The 21,176-nt window shown below is 45.4% G+C and overlaps 1 protein-coding gene across 3 annotated transcripts in view; it reads right to left on the minus strand.

The window, feature by feature from the left end:
* Positions 1-21,176, minus strand: part of adcyap1r1b (ADCYAP receptor type Ib) — a 67,087-nt gene that overhangs the window by 30,531 nt on the left and 15,380 nt on the right. For all 3 annotated transcript variants that reach the window (NM_001124641.1, XM_090233548.1, XM_036976501.2), the window contains 1 exon segment: positions 8,544-8,643. In NM_001124641.1, coding sequence (NP_001118113.1) covers positions 8,544-8,643 — 100 coding nt within the window.

Consider the following 21,176-nt stretch of genomic DNA (forward strand, 5'->3'; position numbering starts at 1 on the left):
AGAGAGACAGAGAGAAAGAGAGAGAGGCAGACAGAGACAGTGCGAGTGAGAGAGAGTGAGAGAGAGAGAGAGAGAGAGAGAGAGAGAGAGAGAGAGGGAGAGAGAGAGAGAGAGAGAGAGAGAGAGAGAGATAAAGAGAGAGAGAAAGAGAGAGAGGTATGGCATGGCACAATGTTATATTAGCACACTAGGGAGGGGGGGGGGTGTTAACGAGGGGTGGAAACTCAGGATACTAGACAATGAGGACGCTGAGTCAGCTAATATAAATCTCTATAAGTCTGGAACAGTATTGGTACAGGGCAACCCCAAACAGTTTCAGCTGGACTTTAACCTAATCAAATAATTAGCCCAGCAGGAATAGCTCTCCCTTGAGAAAGATACCCCCACTCCGAGCGGGTCAGACCAGACCTTTTCATTATATAACCCCACAGAGGAGCAACCCCAAGTGGAAAGTCAAACCCTCAGCAGAGAGTACTATCCCCTCATTGAAATGAAGGATACATTTTTCTACTGGAGGTAAGGCAGGTGGAGCTGGAACAGCAGGTGATTACACTTCAGTCAGCACAGACCCAGACAACAGCCCAGCACAACAACACCCCCTTAACCAGACCCGGAGAGATGGAGGTAGAGAGAGACATACCTGCACTCTGGACTATGGTGAGACAACTTCAACAGGAGAAAGAGCAGGAGCAGGTGAAGAACAGAGCACTAGAGGAGAGGATAAGACTGCTGGAGGAGAGGGTGAGGGGGATGGCGTGTGACAGAGAGGTGGCCAACCCACTAGAGAGGTGGCCACCCCCGCAGAAAAGCCAGCAGAACAGCCCACACCAGACCCTGACCATAGCGTCGACATCACAGCAGAACAGACAAATGAAGAACCCCAAGCACAGGGGATCTCACCCCCTCTGACCACCCCCCCCCCCCCTGTCAGCCACCCCGAAAGCCCTCCTGACAACCCCCCCACACCCACTGAGGCCATAAACAAGACACAGATTGTACTCCTTATAGACTCAAATGGGAAATATACACACCACACACCAGCGCCCTAGACCTTCTGTCTGAGGACCAACTAGGTTCACATAGCCACATAATAATACACACAGGCACAAACGACCTGAGAACACAGCAGGAAATGGTGGCCACAGCACTGAAGGGAGTGATTGAAAAAGCTTCTTCTACTTTCCCCAATGCACAAGTGGTTATAACTGCCCTGCTAACATTAAAAGACTTCCACCCTGCTACCATACAGCAGGTAAACCAAGTATTTCCTGTGACTCTGCCTCAAAACCAAATGTTTTCCTGGCCCACCACTCCACCCTGGACTAGAACAGCCTCTATGACCAGGTCCACCTATACAAGGCAGGCAGCAGTGCCCACCACTCTACCCTGGACTAGAACAGCCTCTATGACCAGGTCCACCTCTACAAGGCAGGCAGCAGTGCCCACCACTCCACCCTGGACTAGAACAGCCTCTATGACCAGGTCCATCTCTACAAGGCAGGCAGCAGTGCCCACCACTCCACCCTGGACTAGAACAGCCTCTATGACCAGGTCAACCTCTACAAGGCAGGCAGCAGTGCCCACCACTTCACCCAGGACTTGAACAGCCTCTATGACCAGGTCCATCTATACAAGGCAGCAGTGCTCACCACTCCACCCTGGACTTGAACAGTCTCTATGACCAGGTCCACCTATACAAGGCAGCAGTGCCCACCACTCCACCCTGGACTAGAACAGCCTCTATGACCAGGTCCACCTATACAAGGCAGCAGTGCCCACCACTCCACCCTGGACTTGAACAGCCTCTATGACCAGGTCCACCTATACAAGGCAGCAGTGCCCACCACTCCACCTGGACTTGAACAGCCTCTATGACCAGGTCCACCTATACAAGGCAGCAGTGCCCATCTTTCTCAAACCCAGCCCCAACACTTCACACAGAAGCAACAGATCAATAGACACCCCGCCCAGACCAGCGAGACACTCTCCCAGACCTGCGGGACCCCCCCTGGACCTACACATAGAGGACCCACGCCGAGAGGACCTACATCCAGACCACAACACCACCGGCCACATACACACCCCCACCCCAAACAATCAACACCCCCCCAAGTCAACCATGCCCACACCCCATTTAGGCCCCCTCAGATCAGACCTATGCCCCTCCTGTCCAAACCATGCACCCCACCCCTGCAAAGAGGGCCTCAACATGGAAGTCACACATATGCCCAGGCCATGAGCGGGCCAACAGTCCCAACCCCCACTCTCACACTCGCCCAAGCCAATGGCATGTACCAGATGCTCAGCAGGCTCTGCTCACACTTACTGGCCTGAGGCCAAACCACAAGGCCAACCACATTGGACACTTTATGTAACACAAAGCCTTCACTATCTCATCCTGGAATATCCAAGGCCTGAGGTCATCTGCCTTTAGCCTAAAGAGCTGGAACCTGAAATCGGAAATACAGTCATTGTCATCCTACAAGAAACCTGGTATAGAGGAGATGGACCCACTGGTTGCCCTCTAGGTTACAGAGAGCTGGTAGTCCCATCCACCAAACTACCAGGTGTGAAACAGGGAAGGGACTCAGGGGGGTATGCTAATTTAGTATAGAGCAGACCTAACTCCATTAAATTAATCAAAACAGGAACATTTTACATTTAGCAAGTCAGTTAAGGTTTTACTGCTAACCTACAAAGCATTACATGGGCTTGCTCCTACCTATCTCTCTGATTTGGTCCTGCCGTACATACCTACACGTATGCTATGGTCACAAGACGCAGGCCTCCTTATTGTCCCTAGAATTTCTAAACAAACAGCTGGAGGCAGGGCTTTCTCCTATAGAGCTCAATTTTTATGGAATTGTCTGCCTATCCATGTGAGAGACGCAGACTCGGTCTCAACCTTTAAGTCTTTACTGAAGACTCATCTCTTCAGTGGGCCATATGATTGAGTGTAGTCTGGCCCAGGAGTGTGAAGGTGAACGGAAAGGCTTGCTGTCTCTGCCTGGCCGGTTCCCCTCTTTCCACTGGGATTCTCTGCCTCTAACCCTATTACAGGGGCTGAGTCACTGGCTTACTGGTGCTCTTTCATGCCGTCCCTAGGAGGGGTGTGTCACTTGAGTGGGTTGAGTCACTGACGTGATCTTCCTGTCTGGGTTGATGCCCCCCCTTGGGTTGTGCCGTGGCGGAGATCTTTGTGGGCTATACTCGGCCTTGTCTCAGGATGGTTAGTTGGTGGTTGAAGATATCCCTCTAGTGGTGTGGGGGCTGTGCTTTGGCAAAGTGGGTGGGGTTATATCCTTCCTGTTTGGCCCTGTCCAGGGGGTATCATCGGATGGGGCCACAGTGTCTCCTGACCCCTCCTGTCTCAGCCTCCAGTATTTATGCTGCAGTAGTTTATGTGTCGGGGGGCTAGGGTCAGTTTGTTATATCTGGAGTACTTCTCCTGTCTTATCCGGTGTCCTGTGTGAATTTAAGTATGCTCTCTCTAATTCTCTCTTTCTTTCTCTCTCTCTGAGGACTTGAGCCCTAGGACCATGCCTCAGGACTACCTGGCATGATGACTCCTTGCTGTCCCCAGTCCACCTGGCCGTGCTGCTGCTCCAGTTTCAACTGTTCTGTCTGCGGCTATGGAACCCTGACCTGTTCACCGGACGTGCTACCTGTCCCAGAACTGCTGTTTTCAACTCTCTAGATACAGCAGGAGTGGTAGAGATACTCTTAATGATCGGCTATGAAAAGCCAACTGACATTTACTCCTGAGGTGCTGACCTGTTGCACCCTCGACAACTACTGTGATTATTATTATTTGACCATGCTGGTCATTTATGAACATTTGAACATCTTGGCCATGTTCTGTTATAATCTCCACCCGGCACAGCCAGAAGAGGACTGGCCACCCTTCATAGCCTGGTTCCTCTCTAGGTTACTTCCTAGGTTTTGGCCTTTCTAGGGAGTTTTTCCTAGCCACCGTGCTTCTACACCTGCATTGCTTGCTGTTTGGGGTTTTAGGCTGGGTTTCTGTACAGCACTTTGAAATATCAGCTGATGTACGAAGGGCTATATAAATACATTTGATTTGATTTGAGTTAAGAACAAATTCTTATTTACAATGACAGCCTAGGAACAGTGGGGCTGTCATTGTGGGGCTGTTGTTCAGGGGCAAAACAACAGATTTTTACCTTGTCAGCTCAGGGATTCGATCTAGCAAACTTTCAGGTTAATGGCCCAACTCTCTAACCACTAGGCTGCCTGCCTCCTCTGTCTAGAAGTTCAAAAGGAAATTATCTTAACAGAGAAAAATGTCCTCCTGTGTGCTACCTATATCCCCCCACTAGAATCCCCATACTTTAATGAAGACAGCTTCTCCATCCTGGAGGGGGAAATCAATCATTTCCAGACCCAGGGACATGTACATGTCTGTGGTGACCTAAATGCCAGAACCAGACAAGAACCTGACACCCTCAGCACACAGGGGAACAAACGCCTGCCTGGAGGTGACAGCATTACCTCCCCCATATACCCCCCTAGGCACAACTACGACAACATTACCAACAAAAACAGGTCACAACTCCTTCAGCTCTGTCGCACGCTGGGTACATACATTGTCAATGGTAGGCTTCGAGGGGACTCCTATGGTAAGTACACCTATAGCTCATCTCTTGGCAGTAGTACTGTAGACTACTTCATCACTGACCTCAACCCAGAGTCTCTGAGAGTTCACAGTCAGCCCACTGAAACCCCTATTTGACCACAGCAAAATCACAGTCTACTTGAACAGAGCAATACTCAATCATGAGGCATCAAAGACAAATGAACTGAGTAATATTAAGAAATGCTATAGATGGAGCGATTGTAGTTTGGAAACCTACCAACAAACAATTAGGCAACAACAAATTGAACTCCTTTTAGACAACTTCCTGGACAAAACGTTCCAAGGTAATGGTGAAGGTGATAACTTGGCAGTAGAAAATCTTAACAGTATATTTGACCTTTCAGCTTCCCTATCTAAAAATCTAAAAATCTCAAATAGAAAACTGAAGAAAATGAATAACAATGACAAATGGTTTGATGAAGAATGCAAAAATCTAAGAAAGAAATTGAGAAACCTGTCCAACCAAAAACATAGAGACCCGGAAAACCTGAGTCTATGCCTTCACTATGGTGAATCACTAAAACAATACAGAAATACACTACGGAAAAAGAAGGAACAGCACGTCAGAAATCAGCTCAATGTAATTGAAGAATCCATAGACTCTAACCTCTTCTGGGAAAATCGGAAAACACTAAACAAACAACAACACAAAGAATTATATATCCAAAATGGAGATGGATAAACCATGGATAAACCACTTCTCCAATCTTTTTGGCTCTATAACAAAGAACAAACAGCAAAACATATACATGATTAAATACAAATCTTATAATTAACTATTAAAGACTACCAGAACACAGTGGATTCTCCAATTACCTTGAATTAACCTGTTGCGACTCTAGGGGCAGTATTTTCATTTTTGGAAAAAAACGTTCCTGTTTTAAACAGGATATCAGGATAACAGGCTCTCTTCACAAACACAAACACACCCCACAGAGCCCCAGGACAGCAACTCAATTAGACCCAACCGAATCAGGAGAAAACAAAAAGATCACTACTTGACACATTGGAAAGAATTAACAACAAAAAACTCAGCAAACTAGAATGCTATTTGGTCCTAAACAAAGAGTACACAGTGGCAGAATACCTGACCACTGTGACTGACCCAAACTTAAGGAAAGCTTTGACTATGTACAGACTCAGTGAGTATAGCCTTGCTTTTGAGAAAGGCCGTCGTAGGCAGACCTGGCTCTCAAGAGGAGAGCCAGGTCTGGAGCTGCACTTCCTAACCTCCTGCCCAATTTATGACCATATTAGAGATACATATTTCCCTCAGATTACACAGATCCACAAAGAATTCGAAAACAATCCCGATTTTGATAAACTTCCATATCTACTGGGTGAAATACCACAGTGTGCCATCACAGCAGTAAGATTTGTGACCTGTTACCACAAGAAAAGGTCAACCAGTGAAGAACAAACTTCATTTTAAATACAACCTGTCACACCCTGACCTTAGAGATCCTTTATTCTCTATTTTGGGTTAGGTTGGGGTGTGACTAGGGTGGGCATTCTAGTTTTGTTATTTCTATGTTGGCCTGGTATTGTTTCCCAATCAGAGGCAGCTGTCTATCGTTGTCTCTGATTGATCATATTCCCACCTGTTTGTTGTGGGACCTTGTTTGTGTGTAGTGGCCTGTGAGCACTCCATGACTTCATGTTTCGTTTTGCTCTTTATTGTTTTTGTGAGTTTCATTTCAATTAAACATGTGGAACTCTACATGCGCTGCACCTTGGTCCATTTATTCCAACGAACGTGACACAACCCATATTTATGCTTATTTATTTTCCCTTTTGTATTTTAACCATTTGTACATCGTTACAACACTGTATATATACATAATATGACATTTGTAATGTTTTCATTCTTTTGGAACTTCTGTGTGTGTAATGTTTACTGTTAATTTGTATTGTTTATTTCACTTTTGTATATTATCTACTTCACTTGCTTTGGCAATGTTAACATATGTTTCCCATGCCAATAAAGCACCTTAAATTGAGAGAGAGAGAGAGACTCTGACAGAGAGATATTCAGTCTGACAGCCTAGCATCTGCTCTCCATGGTTTATCTCTGCTTCAGCTCAAACAACATCAGTATCAAGGACCAGCCCTACAACTAGCCCTACAACTAGCCTACAACTAGCCGTAACATTCCCCTAATGATCTTCTAACAACATAACATAATTTTACCTTACATAATATAATGTAACATAACATTATCATCATACCTCTAAAATGTGCCTACAAAAAACAACCCCTAACAATTCCATTCTGTTCAAGAGACAGACAATTTTATATAGCACAGCCATATTTATCATGCGAATCAATCTGTCATATGTGTGTCTATCACCAATCTCTCTGCTGGTTTAGCTCCTCAACCAAGCCTCCCTCCTTCTATTTCACCCTCCCTCTCCCATACTCCATCTATTCCTCCCTTCCTCCATCTCCCACCCTCTCTTTATCCCTTCCTCTCTCTCTCTCTCTCTCTCTCTCTCTCTCTCTCTCTCTCTCTATCTCTCTCTCCCTCCCTCACTCTCCCTCTATCTCCAATCTCTCTGCTGGTTTAGCTTGAGTGCTCTTCAACCAAGCCTCCATCTTGACAGTCTGGACACACACACACACACACACACAAGCTCTCATTCCCCCAACACCCCCCTCTCCACACACACATCCTCTGCCTCTCTCCCCCAACTGCTTTCTACAAATGTGTTTTGACAGCTGGTGTGTTCATACTCTCAGAACAAACCACACAGGAGAGGTTTTCTCTGTGAAATAACTCAGGGGAGGCTGCATGTATACTGTATGTAGTAACATCCTGAGCTGTACTGAGATCTGTGTTACAGGGTCCGTCGGGGAGAGGAGGGTAAGGCTGTGGGGCCTGGAGACTGTCTCAATGTACTGTGCGTAGAAGCAGCCTGACCTGTACTAGCTTTACTGGGTTGTCACAGGTTCTGTCGGGAAGAAGGGAGGAGGGTTGTGGGGCTGAGGAGCTTCGAGACTCTATGGTTTAATGTAATCTTCTCTTCACACATCATCTATCCTTCCTGTCACAGAGAGACGGCTGTCACTCACTGGCTGTCAGATCACATTATAGAATCAACACAGGGTCGCTTTATGTTTGTTATTTGTTCTTACGTTCTCTATTTCTTCCTCTCTTTGTCTCACTTTCTCTTTCACGTCCTCTCTACCACGGTAGAACAACAACAGTGCCGATTATGACTTACATGATACTTGGTCAAGACTCATACATATAATGCTTCTCAGCATCCTTCTGTCTATCAGTCTCATACAACACACTGTAACTGGCATCTACCGCTGGGAACAGCTATGTACTGTATGTATGTCTACTGTGTGAATAATCATGAATATGTCAGAGCAAACCAAAAATCTAACCTTTAAAATGATAGCTGTGGATTATGGAGACACAATGTACCCTGAAAAACATTAGAATCCCAAAAGATTGGCTGTATCTGAAATCCTGTTTTCCTAAATAGAGAAACTGAAAGGCAAATCGAGGAATACCTGAAGCTGACAATAATTAATCTAACTGGCACACTAACATTGCAAAATTGAATTACAGAAATGGGGAGCTCTGTATGTGTGTGTTGCTAGGTCTGTAAATGGTCCATATTCACACTTGTCACTTTAAACTTGTCAGATTACTGCCTAACTGCCACAGTTTAGCACAGCTGAATCAATGGTGCTAGGCTGCTAATGAAAATAAAGTGTTTCATCAATATTTAATCTCAAAATGTGTTACCTCGTCAATCTCTAACATATGAATAGAGGTATAAATACTGACACTACAAAACCCCACAAGAGGAAAAGCTGGAAGATACTGTAAATACACCAAACAAATAGACATAGACACACATACGGAACCTACTAAACTCTAGGTCGTTTTCTGGGTCATCCTCTGCCATCCTCTCCATACATTTCTCGTGTTCTCTCTTGATGACACAGTCAGAGTGGTGGAGACTAGACACCTGCAACACAGAAACATGATCTCATTAGAATATTTCAAAACAGTGGGATTTAACCATTCTAGTTATATGTCACCTTAGCTGACATATTAGTTCTTAATCACATATGGTGACATACAGAACTATTTACATGGGTTAGAGGTCAGACTACAACAGATCATTACAGACCACCATGTTTAGACATACAGGCCCCAGACTACAACAAACCGTTACAGACCACCATGTTTAGACATACAGGCCCCAGACTACAACAAACCATTACAGACCACCATGTTTAAACATACAGGTCCCAGACTACAACAAACCATTACAGACCACCATGTTTAGACATACAGGCCCCAGACTACAACAAACCATTACAGACCACCATGTTTAGACATACAGGCCCCAGACTACAACAAACCATTACAGACCACCATGTTTAGACATACAGGCCCCAGACTACAACAAACCATTACAGACCACCATGTTTAGACATACAGGTCCCAGACTACAACAAACCATTACAGACCACCATGTTTAGACATACAGGCCCCAGACTACAACAAACCATTACAGACCACCATGTTTAGACATACAGGTCCCAGACTACAACAAACCATTACAGACCACCATGTTTAGACATACAGGCCCCAGACTACAACAAACCATTACAGACCACCATGTTTAGACATACAGGTCCCAGACTACAACAAACCATTACAGACCACCATGTTTAGACATACAGGCCCCAGACTACAACAAACCATTACAGACCACCATGTTTAGACATACAGGTCCCAGACTACAACAAACCATTACAGACCACCATGTTTAGACATACAGGCCCCAGACTACAACAAACCATTACAGACCACCATGTTTAGACATACAGGCCCCAGACTACAACAAACCATTACAGACCACCATGTTTAGACATACAGGCCCCAGACTACAACATATCATTAGGAGGATCTTCATTTGAGACAGTTTCCTACAGCAGGAAAATAATATTGCAGCAAAAGGAATAGTGAATTATTATGTGGATTATAATTATTGGACAGTTTATTTGGGGTTGATACATTTTTCGTAAGGGAAAATTAAGTCTGGAAGTGGAAATTACAAACTTCAGAAGCCTTTTTAAACCTCACACTAAAAGTTTTAAATATCCTGCAACAGGGTAAATCAAATGAAGATCCTACATCTGTACAAGCATTGACCACAGACCATTAGGAATACACAGAGGGACGCTGAACAGAAAACCACTTACACAGTTTAATTAGCTGTGTACATCCACCTGTTTGTGTTGCTTACACACCAGTGAGCAGTCACAAGACATGCTATGCAGAATTCGCTCAGTTCTGCTTAATGTGCTATGTTCATTACTCATGAATATCGAAGATAAAGGCAAGAGTTAAGCCATCCAGGACACAGAGGGCATTTGCCACCAGAAACCAGAACACACACGGAACACCCCCAACATGACAACATGACAACACATAAAGATGAACCATAGATGAACAGAACAGACACTGTATCATCACTGTATTAAGACAAAACAGAGGCAAGCTCATAGCAACAGCCAGGAGCCTGGAGCCACGTACAGATACATGGAGGTCAGGCCCTGAGAGACCCTCTCTGCCACCCCACGCAGCCTGCTGACGGATGCACAAAGCTGGGCTGCCTGTGGAGGGCAAGGGGGGTTGGAAAGGAGAGAGGGGACACTGCCCAGCCTTTGTGCTGGTGTCAGCCCTCAGTCCACGCACACTAGCCCTGGGAGACGTCGGTCCAGCCACGTCATCCTGGCTTTATGAACCTCAGCTGCTCCATGGGGGAGAAGGTTATTATATTATATCCATCACCACCATAGGAGGTTTGGGTTCTTATACTCAACAGAGTTACTGACGTCAGCAACACAACATGGGCACATACACAGACTGGCTGGAACAACAGTTATTGGCTAGAACCAGTGTAGACATTGACTAAATAACAAACATAGAAAAAAACAACTGTCTACAACTACTGATACTGTAAATAACGATAATAAATAAAAAGAAAAACACATCACTTGATAAAAAAACTATTCCTATGTATCCATAGCTATTCACAATGAGGCATTAGAATTATAGGTCTTCACGGGTCCAACAGACTCGAAATTCTGAGATCCGACCTGTGACCCTAATGGGTCCGGACTGAGCTGGGTTGAGCCTGATATAATTGCCACGGGTCTTGGGTATTTGCAATTATAATTGATTTACCGAATGGACCCGATATGACCCATCCCCTGTTAATTTAATGTGTGTGTGAGCTCGTTATCTGTAGCAGCCAATTGCAACTCAATAAAACGTATAGCTTATGTCCAGCTGAAACTGGGTCCTCGGAACAAGTTGTGATATTGTATTAAAGATGAGAAAAATGTTGGCACGGCCAAATGGTGTGCAAGTCGCCATTCAGGCTTTCTAACATTTAAATATTGTATTATCTATTGTTTTTATCATTATTATTATTATTATATATCATTATTATAGGCCTATTTAAGAATCTAAAACAGTTCTTAAAATATGCAAAAAGTGTTTTGTTTCATTGTGTTGAGACATTTTTGTTGGCTAAAAGACAGTTCAAATTAAGTTTGGACTGTCTTTTTAATTTTGTGGTCCGTATTTAGTTTAAGATACAGTAGGTTAAAAGTAGGCCTGTTGTAAAATAAATAGCATTAGCCTATTGCTGTCATTTGTTGGCTAGGCCAACGATAGGCACTCGCCTTTGTTGGTAATTTCTGCAATATAGGCATAGCCAGTGAAGCTTTAAACAATTTCTTTAAATATGCAACAAGTGTTTGTTTCATTCTGTTGAGCCATTTTCTTTGACCAAATTAAGTTCCAACTGTAATGTTGTGTTTGTCACAACATAATAGAATTACCAGCCTACTATAGGGCTACACTCACTAATGAAAAGGAAAAAAACAAAACTTTATTTAATACCGCAATAAAATAATTACCTCTTCGTATTTTCCCTATAAACAATGCTTGAAGCTGTAAACAATGCTCCAGGTGGGAAAGAAAAGTGTGGAGTGCGATTGAGATTGCGTCATCTGTGGATCTGTTGGGGCGGTATGCCATTTGGAGTGGGTCTAGGGTTTCCGGCATGGTGGTGTTGATGTGAGCCATGACCAGCCTTTCAAAGCACTTCATGGCTACCGACGTGAGTACTACGGGGCGGTAATCATTTAGGCAGGTTACCTTCTCTTTCTTGGGCATAGTGACTATGGTGGTCTGTTTGAAACATGTAGGTATTACAGACTTGGTCAGGGAGAGGTGGACACTTGCCAGTTGGCCCCCAAATATTTTGAGTACACATCCGGGTAATCCGTCTGATCCTGAGGCTTTGTGAATGTTGACCTGTTTAAAGGTCTTGCTCACATGGCTACGAAGAGCGTGATCACACAGTCGTCCAGAACAGCTGGTGCTCTCATGCATGCTTCAATGTTGCTTACCTTGAAGCGAGCATAAAAGGCATTTAGCTCGTCTGGTAGGCTAGTGTCACTGGGCAGTTCGTGGCTGGGTTTCCCTTTGTAGTTCGTAATATTTTTCAAGCCCTGCCACATCTGACAAGCGTCAGAGCCTGTGTAGTAGGATTCCAGCCTAGTCCTGTATTGAGGACTAAGCTACAAACAGAACGGAGTTAAATGATTCCAGTCTGCCGTGAAGCATTTATCCATGCATACGGGTAAGAATTTAGCTACATTTTCAGATATAAGTTTCTAATTTAGTCAGAAAGCCATTTTTATTGCAAGTTAAAGCGTTCTGTTAGTTAGCTAGCAAACGCTAGCTTGCTGGCTCGCAAGCTAACGTTACCTGTATGATCTGTGTAGTAATATTAAATGAATCAGAAATCCATTTGCATTGCTAGTTATAGCCTAATGTTAGCTAGCTAACATTGAACTTAGTTTGTTAGCTTTAGCTACCTGCAGATTAATACTACAGCTATGACAATGTTTGAATTGGTAGTAGTATGAGTTGGGATTATGCCGGTTCATTGTTTAGCTACCTAGCTACCAACATGTCTAAACAAAAGACTCCATTTAGGCCGGATTATTACATGACCCATCAAATTAGTCTGGTGTGTATGAGGGTGATTGTGGCCATCTATTGTATTTCATGTGTTTATGTCTAGACAATAGAGACCCATCCACTTAGCTAGATGTGGCTGGGAGAGGGGTTATAGCATTTTGGGTATCAGTGTGTCGGATAAAAGCGTAGGGTTGCAAAGGGTCTAAAGTTTTACAGTACATTTCCTGAATTTTCCCAGAAAATTTTCATGGGAAGTTAAGCCCTGGAATTTGGGGAATGTTGCTTAAATTCATCAAAAAAGTTAGCTTATAACAGTGAACCTTTTTTTTTGTGGGATACGCATAAGGCAATTCAAGGTTTTGTGGCATATTCTGGTTAAACTATCTCCAATTCAATGGAATTGGAAACCTCTGCATGCAAAAGGCCTTCTTCCATCACATGTACAACATTCTCAAGATCTTGCACACTAATGAGATGCTATTGAGCCCACACTACTACACTGTCTGAGCCAAGGACTACATGCTTTCTGGTAAGTTTTGATTACAATACTGGCTGGGGTGAATATATTTTATAGGACATATATCATTTTTTGTTAACTTCTTTGGGGTAGGGGGCAGTATTGGGTAGCTTGGATGAAAAAAGTGCCCAAATTAAGCTGCCTGCTACTCAGCCGTAAAAGCTAGAATATGCACATAATTAGTACATTTGGATAGAAAACACTCTAAAGTTTCTAAAATTGTTTGAATGATGTCTGTGAGTATAACAGTACTCATATGGCAGGCAAAAACCTGAGAAAATATCCAACCAGGAAGTGGGAAATCTGAGGTTTGTAGTTTTTCAACTCAGCCCCCATTGAAGATACAGGGTGATATTAGTTATGTTTCACTTCCCAATGCTTCCACTAGATGTCAACAGTATTTAGAACCTGTTTTGAGGATTCTACTCTAAAGGAGGGGCAAATAAGAGCTCTTTGAGTGAGTGGTCTGGCAGAGTGTCACAGCCTCGGTCTGGCGCGCTCACGTGAAAGGTAGCTACGTTCCACTTCATTTATACAGACAAAGGAATTGTCCGGTTGGAACATTACCAAAGTTTTATGTTAAAAACATCCTAAAGATTGATTCCATACTTAGGTTGGCATGTTTCTACGGGCTGTAACTGAACTTTTTGAACTTTTCGTCCGACGTTCGGCCTGAACGCGCTTTTGGATTTGTTTACCAAACGCCCTAACAAAAGAAGATATTTGGACATAACTGATGGACATTATTGAACAAATCAAACATTTATGGTGGAACTGGGATTCCTGGTTTGTTTTCTCCGTAAAGTTGTTTTGAAATCTGACAGCGGTTGCATTAAGGATAAGTTTATCTAAAGTTCCATGTATAATAGTCGTATCTTTATCAATATTTATTATAAGTATTTCTGTAAATTGATGTGGCTCTCTGCAATATCACCGCATGTGTCATGTATTGTCATGTTGTGTCTTGTTTCTGTCCTTTCTCTTCACCCTGTCTCCCTCTGCTGGTCGTACTAGGTTACCTTTTCTTCCCCTCTTTCCCCCAGCTGTTCCTTGTCTTCTCTGACTACCTCGTTCACCCCTTTTCCCACCTGTTCCCTTTTTCCCTCTGATTAGGTCTCTATATCTCTCTCTGTTTCTGCTCCTGTCTTTGTCGGATTCTCGTTTGTGTTACTCATGCCTGAACCAGACTATCGTCGTGTTTGCTGCAACCTTGTCCTGTCCTGTCGGAATCTGCCTGTTCAGCTAACCTTGTCCTGTCCTGTCGGAATCTGCCTGTCCATCTGAGCCTACGTGTGTTTCGTCATTAAAGAAACTCTGTTTTGTTAATTCGCTTTTGGGTCCTCATTCACGCACCTGACAGAAGAATCCGACCAAGAATGGACCCAGCGACTTCGGATCCTCTCCACTCAGCCGTCGAGATCCAGGGAGCGATGATTCTCTCCCGGGAGGTTCCTTCCAGCGTGGATTCCTTGATTGAACTCGCTATTCGCATTGAGCGACGGGTTGTTCTTCGTCACCGAGCTCGTGGAAAGGAGCTCGCGTTCTCCGTTGCCCCCCTCTCCGCATCACTACCATCTTCCTCTGCCGGCTCGGGTGCTGAGCCTATGCAGCTGGGAGGTATCCGCATCTCGACTAAAGAGAGGGAACGGAGAATCACCAACCGCCTCTGTCTCTATTGCGGTTCCGCTGGTCATTTTGTCACTTCATGTCCAGTAAAAGCCAGAGCTCATCAGTAAGCGGAGGGCTACTGGTGAGCGCTACTACTCCTGTCTCTCCTTCAAGATCCTGCACTACCTTGTCGGTCCATCTACGCTGGACCGGTTCGTCAGCTTCCTGCAGTGCCTTGATAGACTCTGGGGCGGAGGGCTGTTTTATGGACGAGACCTGGGCTCGGGAACATGACATTCCTCTCAGACAGTTAAGGGAGTCCACGGCCTTGTTCGCCTTGGATGGTAGTCCTCTCCCCAGGATTCAGCGTGAGACGCTACCTTTAACCCTCACTGTCTCTGGTAATCATAGCGAAACCATTTCTTTTTTAATTTTTCGTTCACCTTTTACACCTGTTGTTTTGGGCCATCCCTGGCTAGTTTGTCATAATCCTTCTATTAATTGGTCTAGTAATTCTATCCTCTCCTGGAACGTCTCTTGTCATGTGAAATGTTTAATGTCTGCTATCCCTCCTGTTTCCTCTGTCTCTTCTTCACAGGAGGAGCCTGGTGATTTGACAGGGGTGCCGGAGGAATATCACGATCTGCGCACGGTGTTCAGTCGGTCCAGGGCCACCTCTCTTCCTCCACACCGGTCGTATGATTGTAGTATTGATCTCCTTCCGGGAACCACTCCCCCCCGGGGTAGACTATACTCTCTGTCGGCTCCCGAACGTAAGGCTCTCGAAGATTATTTGTCTGTAGCTCTTGCCGCCGGTACCATAGTCCCCTCCTCCTCTCCCGCCGGAGCGGGGTTTTTTTTTGTTAAGAAGAAGGACGGGTCCCTGCGCCCCTGCATGGATTATCGAGGGCTGAATGACATAACAGTGAAGAATCGTTATCCGCTTCCTCTTATGTCTTCAGCCTTCGAGATCCTGCAGGGAGCCAGGTTTTTCACTAAGTTGGACCTTCGTAACGCTTACCATCTCGTGCGCATCAGGGAGGGGGACGAGTGGAAGACGGCGTTTAACACTCCGTTAGGGCACTTTGAATACCGGGTTCTTCCTTTCGGCCTCGCTAACGCTCCAGCTGTCTTTCAGGCATTAGTCAATGATGTCCTGAGAGACATGCTGAACATCTTTGTTTTCGTTTACCTTGACGATATCCTGATTTTTTCACCGTCACTCCAGATTCATGTTCAGCACGTTCGACGTGTCCTCCAGCGCCTTTTAGAGAATTGTCTTTTTGTGAAGGCTGAGAAGTGCACTTTTCATGCCTCCTCCGTCACATTTCTCGGTTCTGTTATTTCCGCTGAAGGCATTAAGATGGATCCCGCTAAGGTCCAAGCTGTCATTGATTGGCCCGTCCCTAAGTCACGCGTCGAGCTGCAGCGCTTTCTCGGCTTCGCGAACTTCTATCGTCGTTTCATCCGTAATTTCGGTCAGGTGGCAGCTCCTCTCACAGCCCTTACTTCTGTCAAGACGTGCTTTAAGTGGTCCGTTTCCGCCCAGGGAGCTTTTGATCTCCTCAAGAATCGTTTTACATCCGCACCTATCCTTGTTACACCTGACGTCTCTAGACAGTTCGTTGTCGAGGTTGACGCGTCAGAGGTGGGCGTGGGAGCCATTCTTTCTCAGCGCTCCCTCTCTGACGACAAGGTCCACCCTTGCGCGTATTTTTCTCATCGCCTGTCGCCGTCGGAACGTAACTATGATGTGGGAAACCGCGAACTGCTCGCCATCCGCTTAGCCCTAGGCGAATGGCGACAGTGGTTGGAGGGGGCGACCGTTCCTTTTGTCGTTTGGACCGACCATAGGAACCTTGAGTACATCCGTTCTGCCAAACGACTTAATGCGCGTCAGGCGCGCTGGGCGCTGTTTTTCGCTCGTTTCGAGTTTGTGATTTCTTATCGTCCGGGCTCTAAGAACACCAAGCCTGATGCTTTATCTCGCCTCTTCAGTTCTTCAGTAGCCTCCACTGACCCCGAGGGGATTCTCCCTGAGGGGCGTGTTGTCGGGTTGACTGTCTGGGGAATTGAGAGGCAGGTAAAGCAAGCACTCACTCACACTCCGTCGCCGCGCGCTTGTCCTAGGAACCTTCTTTTCGTTCCCGTTCCTACTCGTCTGGCCGTTCTTCAGTGGGCTCACTCTGCCAAGTTAGCCGGCCACCCTGGCGTTCGGGGTACGCTTGCTTCCATTCGCCAGCGTTTTTGGTGGCCCACCCGGGAGCATGACACGCGTCGTTTCGTGGCTGCTTGTTCGGTCTGCGCGCAGACTAAGTCCGGTAACTCCCCTCCTGCCGGCCGTCTCAGGCCGCTTCCCATTCCCTCTCGACCGTGGTCTCACATCGCCTTAGATTTTGTCACCGGACTGCCTTCGTCAGCGGGGAAGACTGTTATTCTTACGGTTGTCGATAGGTTCTCTAAGGCGGCTCATTTTATTCCCCTTGCTAAGCTTCCTTCTGCTAAAGAGACGGCACAAATCATCATCGAGAATGTTTTCAGAATTCATGGCCTTCCGTCAGACGTCGTTTCGGACAGAGGTCCGCAATTCACGTCTCAATTTTGGAGGGAGTTTTGCCGTTTGATTGGGGCTTCCGTCAGTCTCTCTTCCGGCTTTCACCCCCAGTCTAACGGTCAAGCAGAACGGGCCAATCAGACTATTGGTCGCATCTTACGCAGTCTTTCTTTTCGCAACCCTGCGTCTTGGTCAGAACAGCTCCCCTGGGCAGAATACGCCCACAACTCGCTTCCTTCGTCTGCGACCGGGCTATCTCCTTTTCAGAGTAGCCTCGGGTACCAGCCTCCGCTGTTCTCTTCTCAGTTCGCCGAGTCCAGCGTCCCCTCCGCTCAGGCTTTTGTCCAACGTTGCGAGCGCACCTGGAAGAGGGTCAGGTCTGCACTTTGCCGTTATAGGGCGCAGACTGTGAGAGCTGCTAATAAGCGTAGAACTAAGAGTCCTAGATATTGTCGCGGTCAGAGAGTTTGGCTCTCCACTCAGAACCTTCCCCTTAAGACAGCTTCTCGCAAGTTGACCCCGCGGTTCATTGGTCCGTTCCGTATTTCTCAGATCATTAATCCTGTCGCAGTGCGACTTCTTCTTCCGCGATATCTTCGTCGCGTCCACCCGGTCTTCCATGTCTCCTGTGTTAAGCCCGTTCTTCGCGCCCCCGCTCGTCTTCCCCCCCCCCCCCATCCTTGTCGAGGGCGCACCTATCTACAGGGTCCGTAAGATTTTGGACATGCGTCCTCGGGGCCGTGGTCATCAGTACCTAGTGGATTGGGAGGGGTACGGTCCTGAGGAGAGGAGTTGGGTTCCCTCTTGGGACGTGCTGGACCGTTCGCTGATCGATGATTTCCTCCGTTGCCGCCAGGTTTCCTCCTCGAGTGCGCCAGGAGGCGCTCGGTGAGTGGGGGGGTACTGTCATGTATTGTCATGTTGTGTCTTGTTTCTGTCCTTTCTCTTCACCCTGTCTCCCTCTGCTGGTCGTACTAGGTTACCTTTTCTTCCCCTCTTTCCCCCAGCTGTTCCTTGTTTTCTCTGACTACCTCGTTCACCCCTTTTCCCACCTGTTCCCTTTTTCCCTCTGATTAGGTCTCTATATCTCTCTCTGTTTCTGCTCCTGTCTTTGTCGGATTCTCGTTTGTGTTACTCATGCCTGAACCAGACTATCGTCGTGTTTGCTGCAACCTTGTCCTGTCCTGTCGGAATCTGCCTGTTCAGCTAACCTTGTCCTGTCCTGTCGGAATCTGCCTGTCCATCTGAGCCTACATGTGTTTCGTCATTAAAGAAACTCTGTTTTGTTAATTCGCTTTTGGGTCCTCATTCACGCACCTGACAGCATGTTTTAGAACTACTGAACGTTACGCGCCAATGTAAACTCAGACTTTTTTATATAAATATGAGCTTTATCAAACAAAACATACATGTATTGTGTAACATGAAGTCCTATGAGTGTCATCTGATGAAGATCATCAAAGGGTAGTGATTCATTTTATCTCTATTTTTGCTTTTTGTGACTCCTCTCTTTGGCTGGAAAAAATGGCTGTGTTTTTCTGTGGCTTGGTGGTGACCTAACATAATCGTTTGTGGTGCTTTCGCTGTAAATCCTTTTTGAAATCAGACACTGTGGCTGGATTAATGAGAATTTTATCTTTAAAATTATGTTAAATACTTGTATGCTTGAGGAATGTTAATTAGGAGATTTTTTTGGGGGGGGGGTTCCGCTAGCAGAACCCCAGTCCTAGACAGGTTAACTAGTAAATAGTAGCCTACAGCAAAGTCTGTTTAAATCATTTGTAACTTGTTAACAATTTCTGCTAGTTAGTTTTCGCTACCATGTGGGTTTTTAGCTTGCTTGAGCCTGCTACCTGAGGAGTGTTAATTCACCTGTTTCCAAACATGTTTCATTTTTAAATATTTATCTTACAAATGAGGTGTTTAATCTAACTGCTTAACTATTTATCTGCTCATGGAATTGTATTTTTTTTTACTCTGTTTTTTCTCATCTTTACAGGAAAATGCTACAGGCACTACCTGATGTGTGGAGACATTTCACTGCAGCTAATGTAGAAGTAAAAGCTGTGTACATTTGCAAATACTGTGCCAAATCATATGTGAAGAATGCAACAATGATGCATAATCATCTGGCCATGTGCATAAAGTTCCCTCAGCGCTCTTAACAAGCAACCTCTGACAAAAGTCCCTCTACTTCTATTTGAGGTGAAAATGATGAATCAGACACCTTATCGATAACAACAGCTCATGGTCCTCCTGGAATCAGACACCTTATCGATAACAACAGCTCATGGTCCTCCTGGAATCAGACACCTTATCGATAACAACAGCTCATGGTCCTCCTGAAATCAGACACCTTATCGATAACAACAGCTCATGGTCCTCCTGAAATCAGACACCTTATCGATAATAACAGCTCATGGTCCTCCTGAAATCAGACACCTTATCGATAACAACAGCTCATGGTCCTCCTGAAATCAGACACCTTATCGATAACAACAGCTCATGGTCCTCCTGGAATCAGACACCGTATCGATAACAACAGCTCATGGTCCTCCTGGAATCAGACACCTTATCGATAACAACAGCTCATGGTTCTCCTGGAATCAAGTTTTTTTGACTCAGTGGAGGAACGTAGTCAGAGAAATGCTGATGAATGTCTTGCTCGAGCTGTGTATGCAACTGGTTCACCTCTGATGCTCACAGGCATTTTGCATTGGAAGAGATTTCTGAATGTTCTCCGCCCAGCATACACCCTCCAACCAGCCATGCTTTATCTACTAATTTGCTGGATACAGAGTTCAACAGAGTTCAAGTGAAGGTCAAGCAAATCATAGAGAAAGCAGACTGTATTGCAATCATCTCTGATGGGTGGTCGAATGTTTGTGGGCAAGGAATAATAAACTACATCATCTCCACCCCTCAATCAGTATTCTACAAGAGCACAGACACAAGGGACAACAGACATACCGGTCCCTACATTGCAGATGAGCTGAAGGCAGTCATCAGTGACCTTGGACCACAGAAGGTATTTGCACTGGTGACAGACAATGCTGCCAACATGAAGGCTGCTTGGTCTAAAGTGGAGGGGTCCTACTCTCACATCACACACATTGGCTGTGCTGCTCATGCATTGAATCTGCTCCTCAAGGACATCATGGCACTGAAAACAATGGATACACTCTACAATTGAGCCAAGGAAAGGTTAGGTATGTGAAGGGTCATCAAGTGATAGCAGCAATCTACCTCACCAAGAAAAGTGAGAAGAATAAGAGCACCACATTGAAGCTGCCCAGCAACACCCATGGTCCTTCTTTGGGAACACACACATCAAAGCACGCAACAGGCTGACCAATACAAGAGTTGAATTGGTGGCGATCCGGGCAAATTTGAGTCTTTTTGAGCCTGACAATGAGCCATGGTTGGAAAGTGAGGCCTCAGTCAGGGTGTTGAGTCTGTTGTTCAAGAGGTGGACATTGAGGAGGTCCAGGAAGAAGACATGGAAGCCTGAGAGGAAGACAACCAAAGCTTTAGTTTCTAGACTATCATTTTACAGATGTATGTTGAAAATGTTTTTGGGAGATGCGATGGATCATTGGGGATCATTCAATATTCCCGTTATTTTGTTGTTCAGTGAAATCATCCCATGTGAAGAGTCAACTCATTTAATTAAAGTTGAATTCGTAACTAAATAGTTTTTTTTATTTCTATTGGAAGGATTTAATCATTTGCAATTATGTCTACTTATGATAAGGTAAAATGTTTATGTTTCTGTCTCCATATTATATGGTAAATATACCCAATACAA

Source organism: Oncorhynchus mykiss, chromosome 5 (assembly GCF_057628025.1).
Source record: "Oncorhynchus mykiss isolate SJ-2025 chromosome 5, ASM5762802v1, whole genome shotgun sequence".
NCBI lineage: Eukaryota > Metazoa > Chordata > Actinopteri > Salmoniformes > Salmonidae > Oncorhynchus > Oncorhynchus mykiss.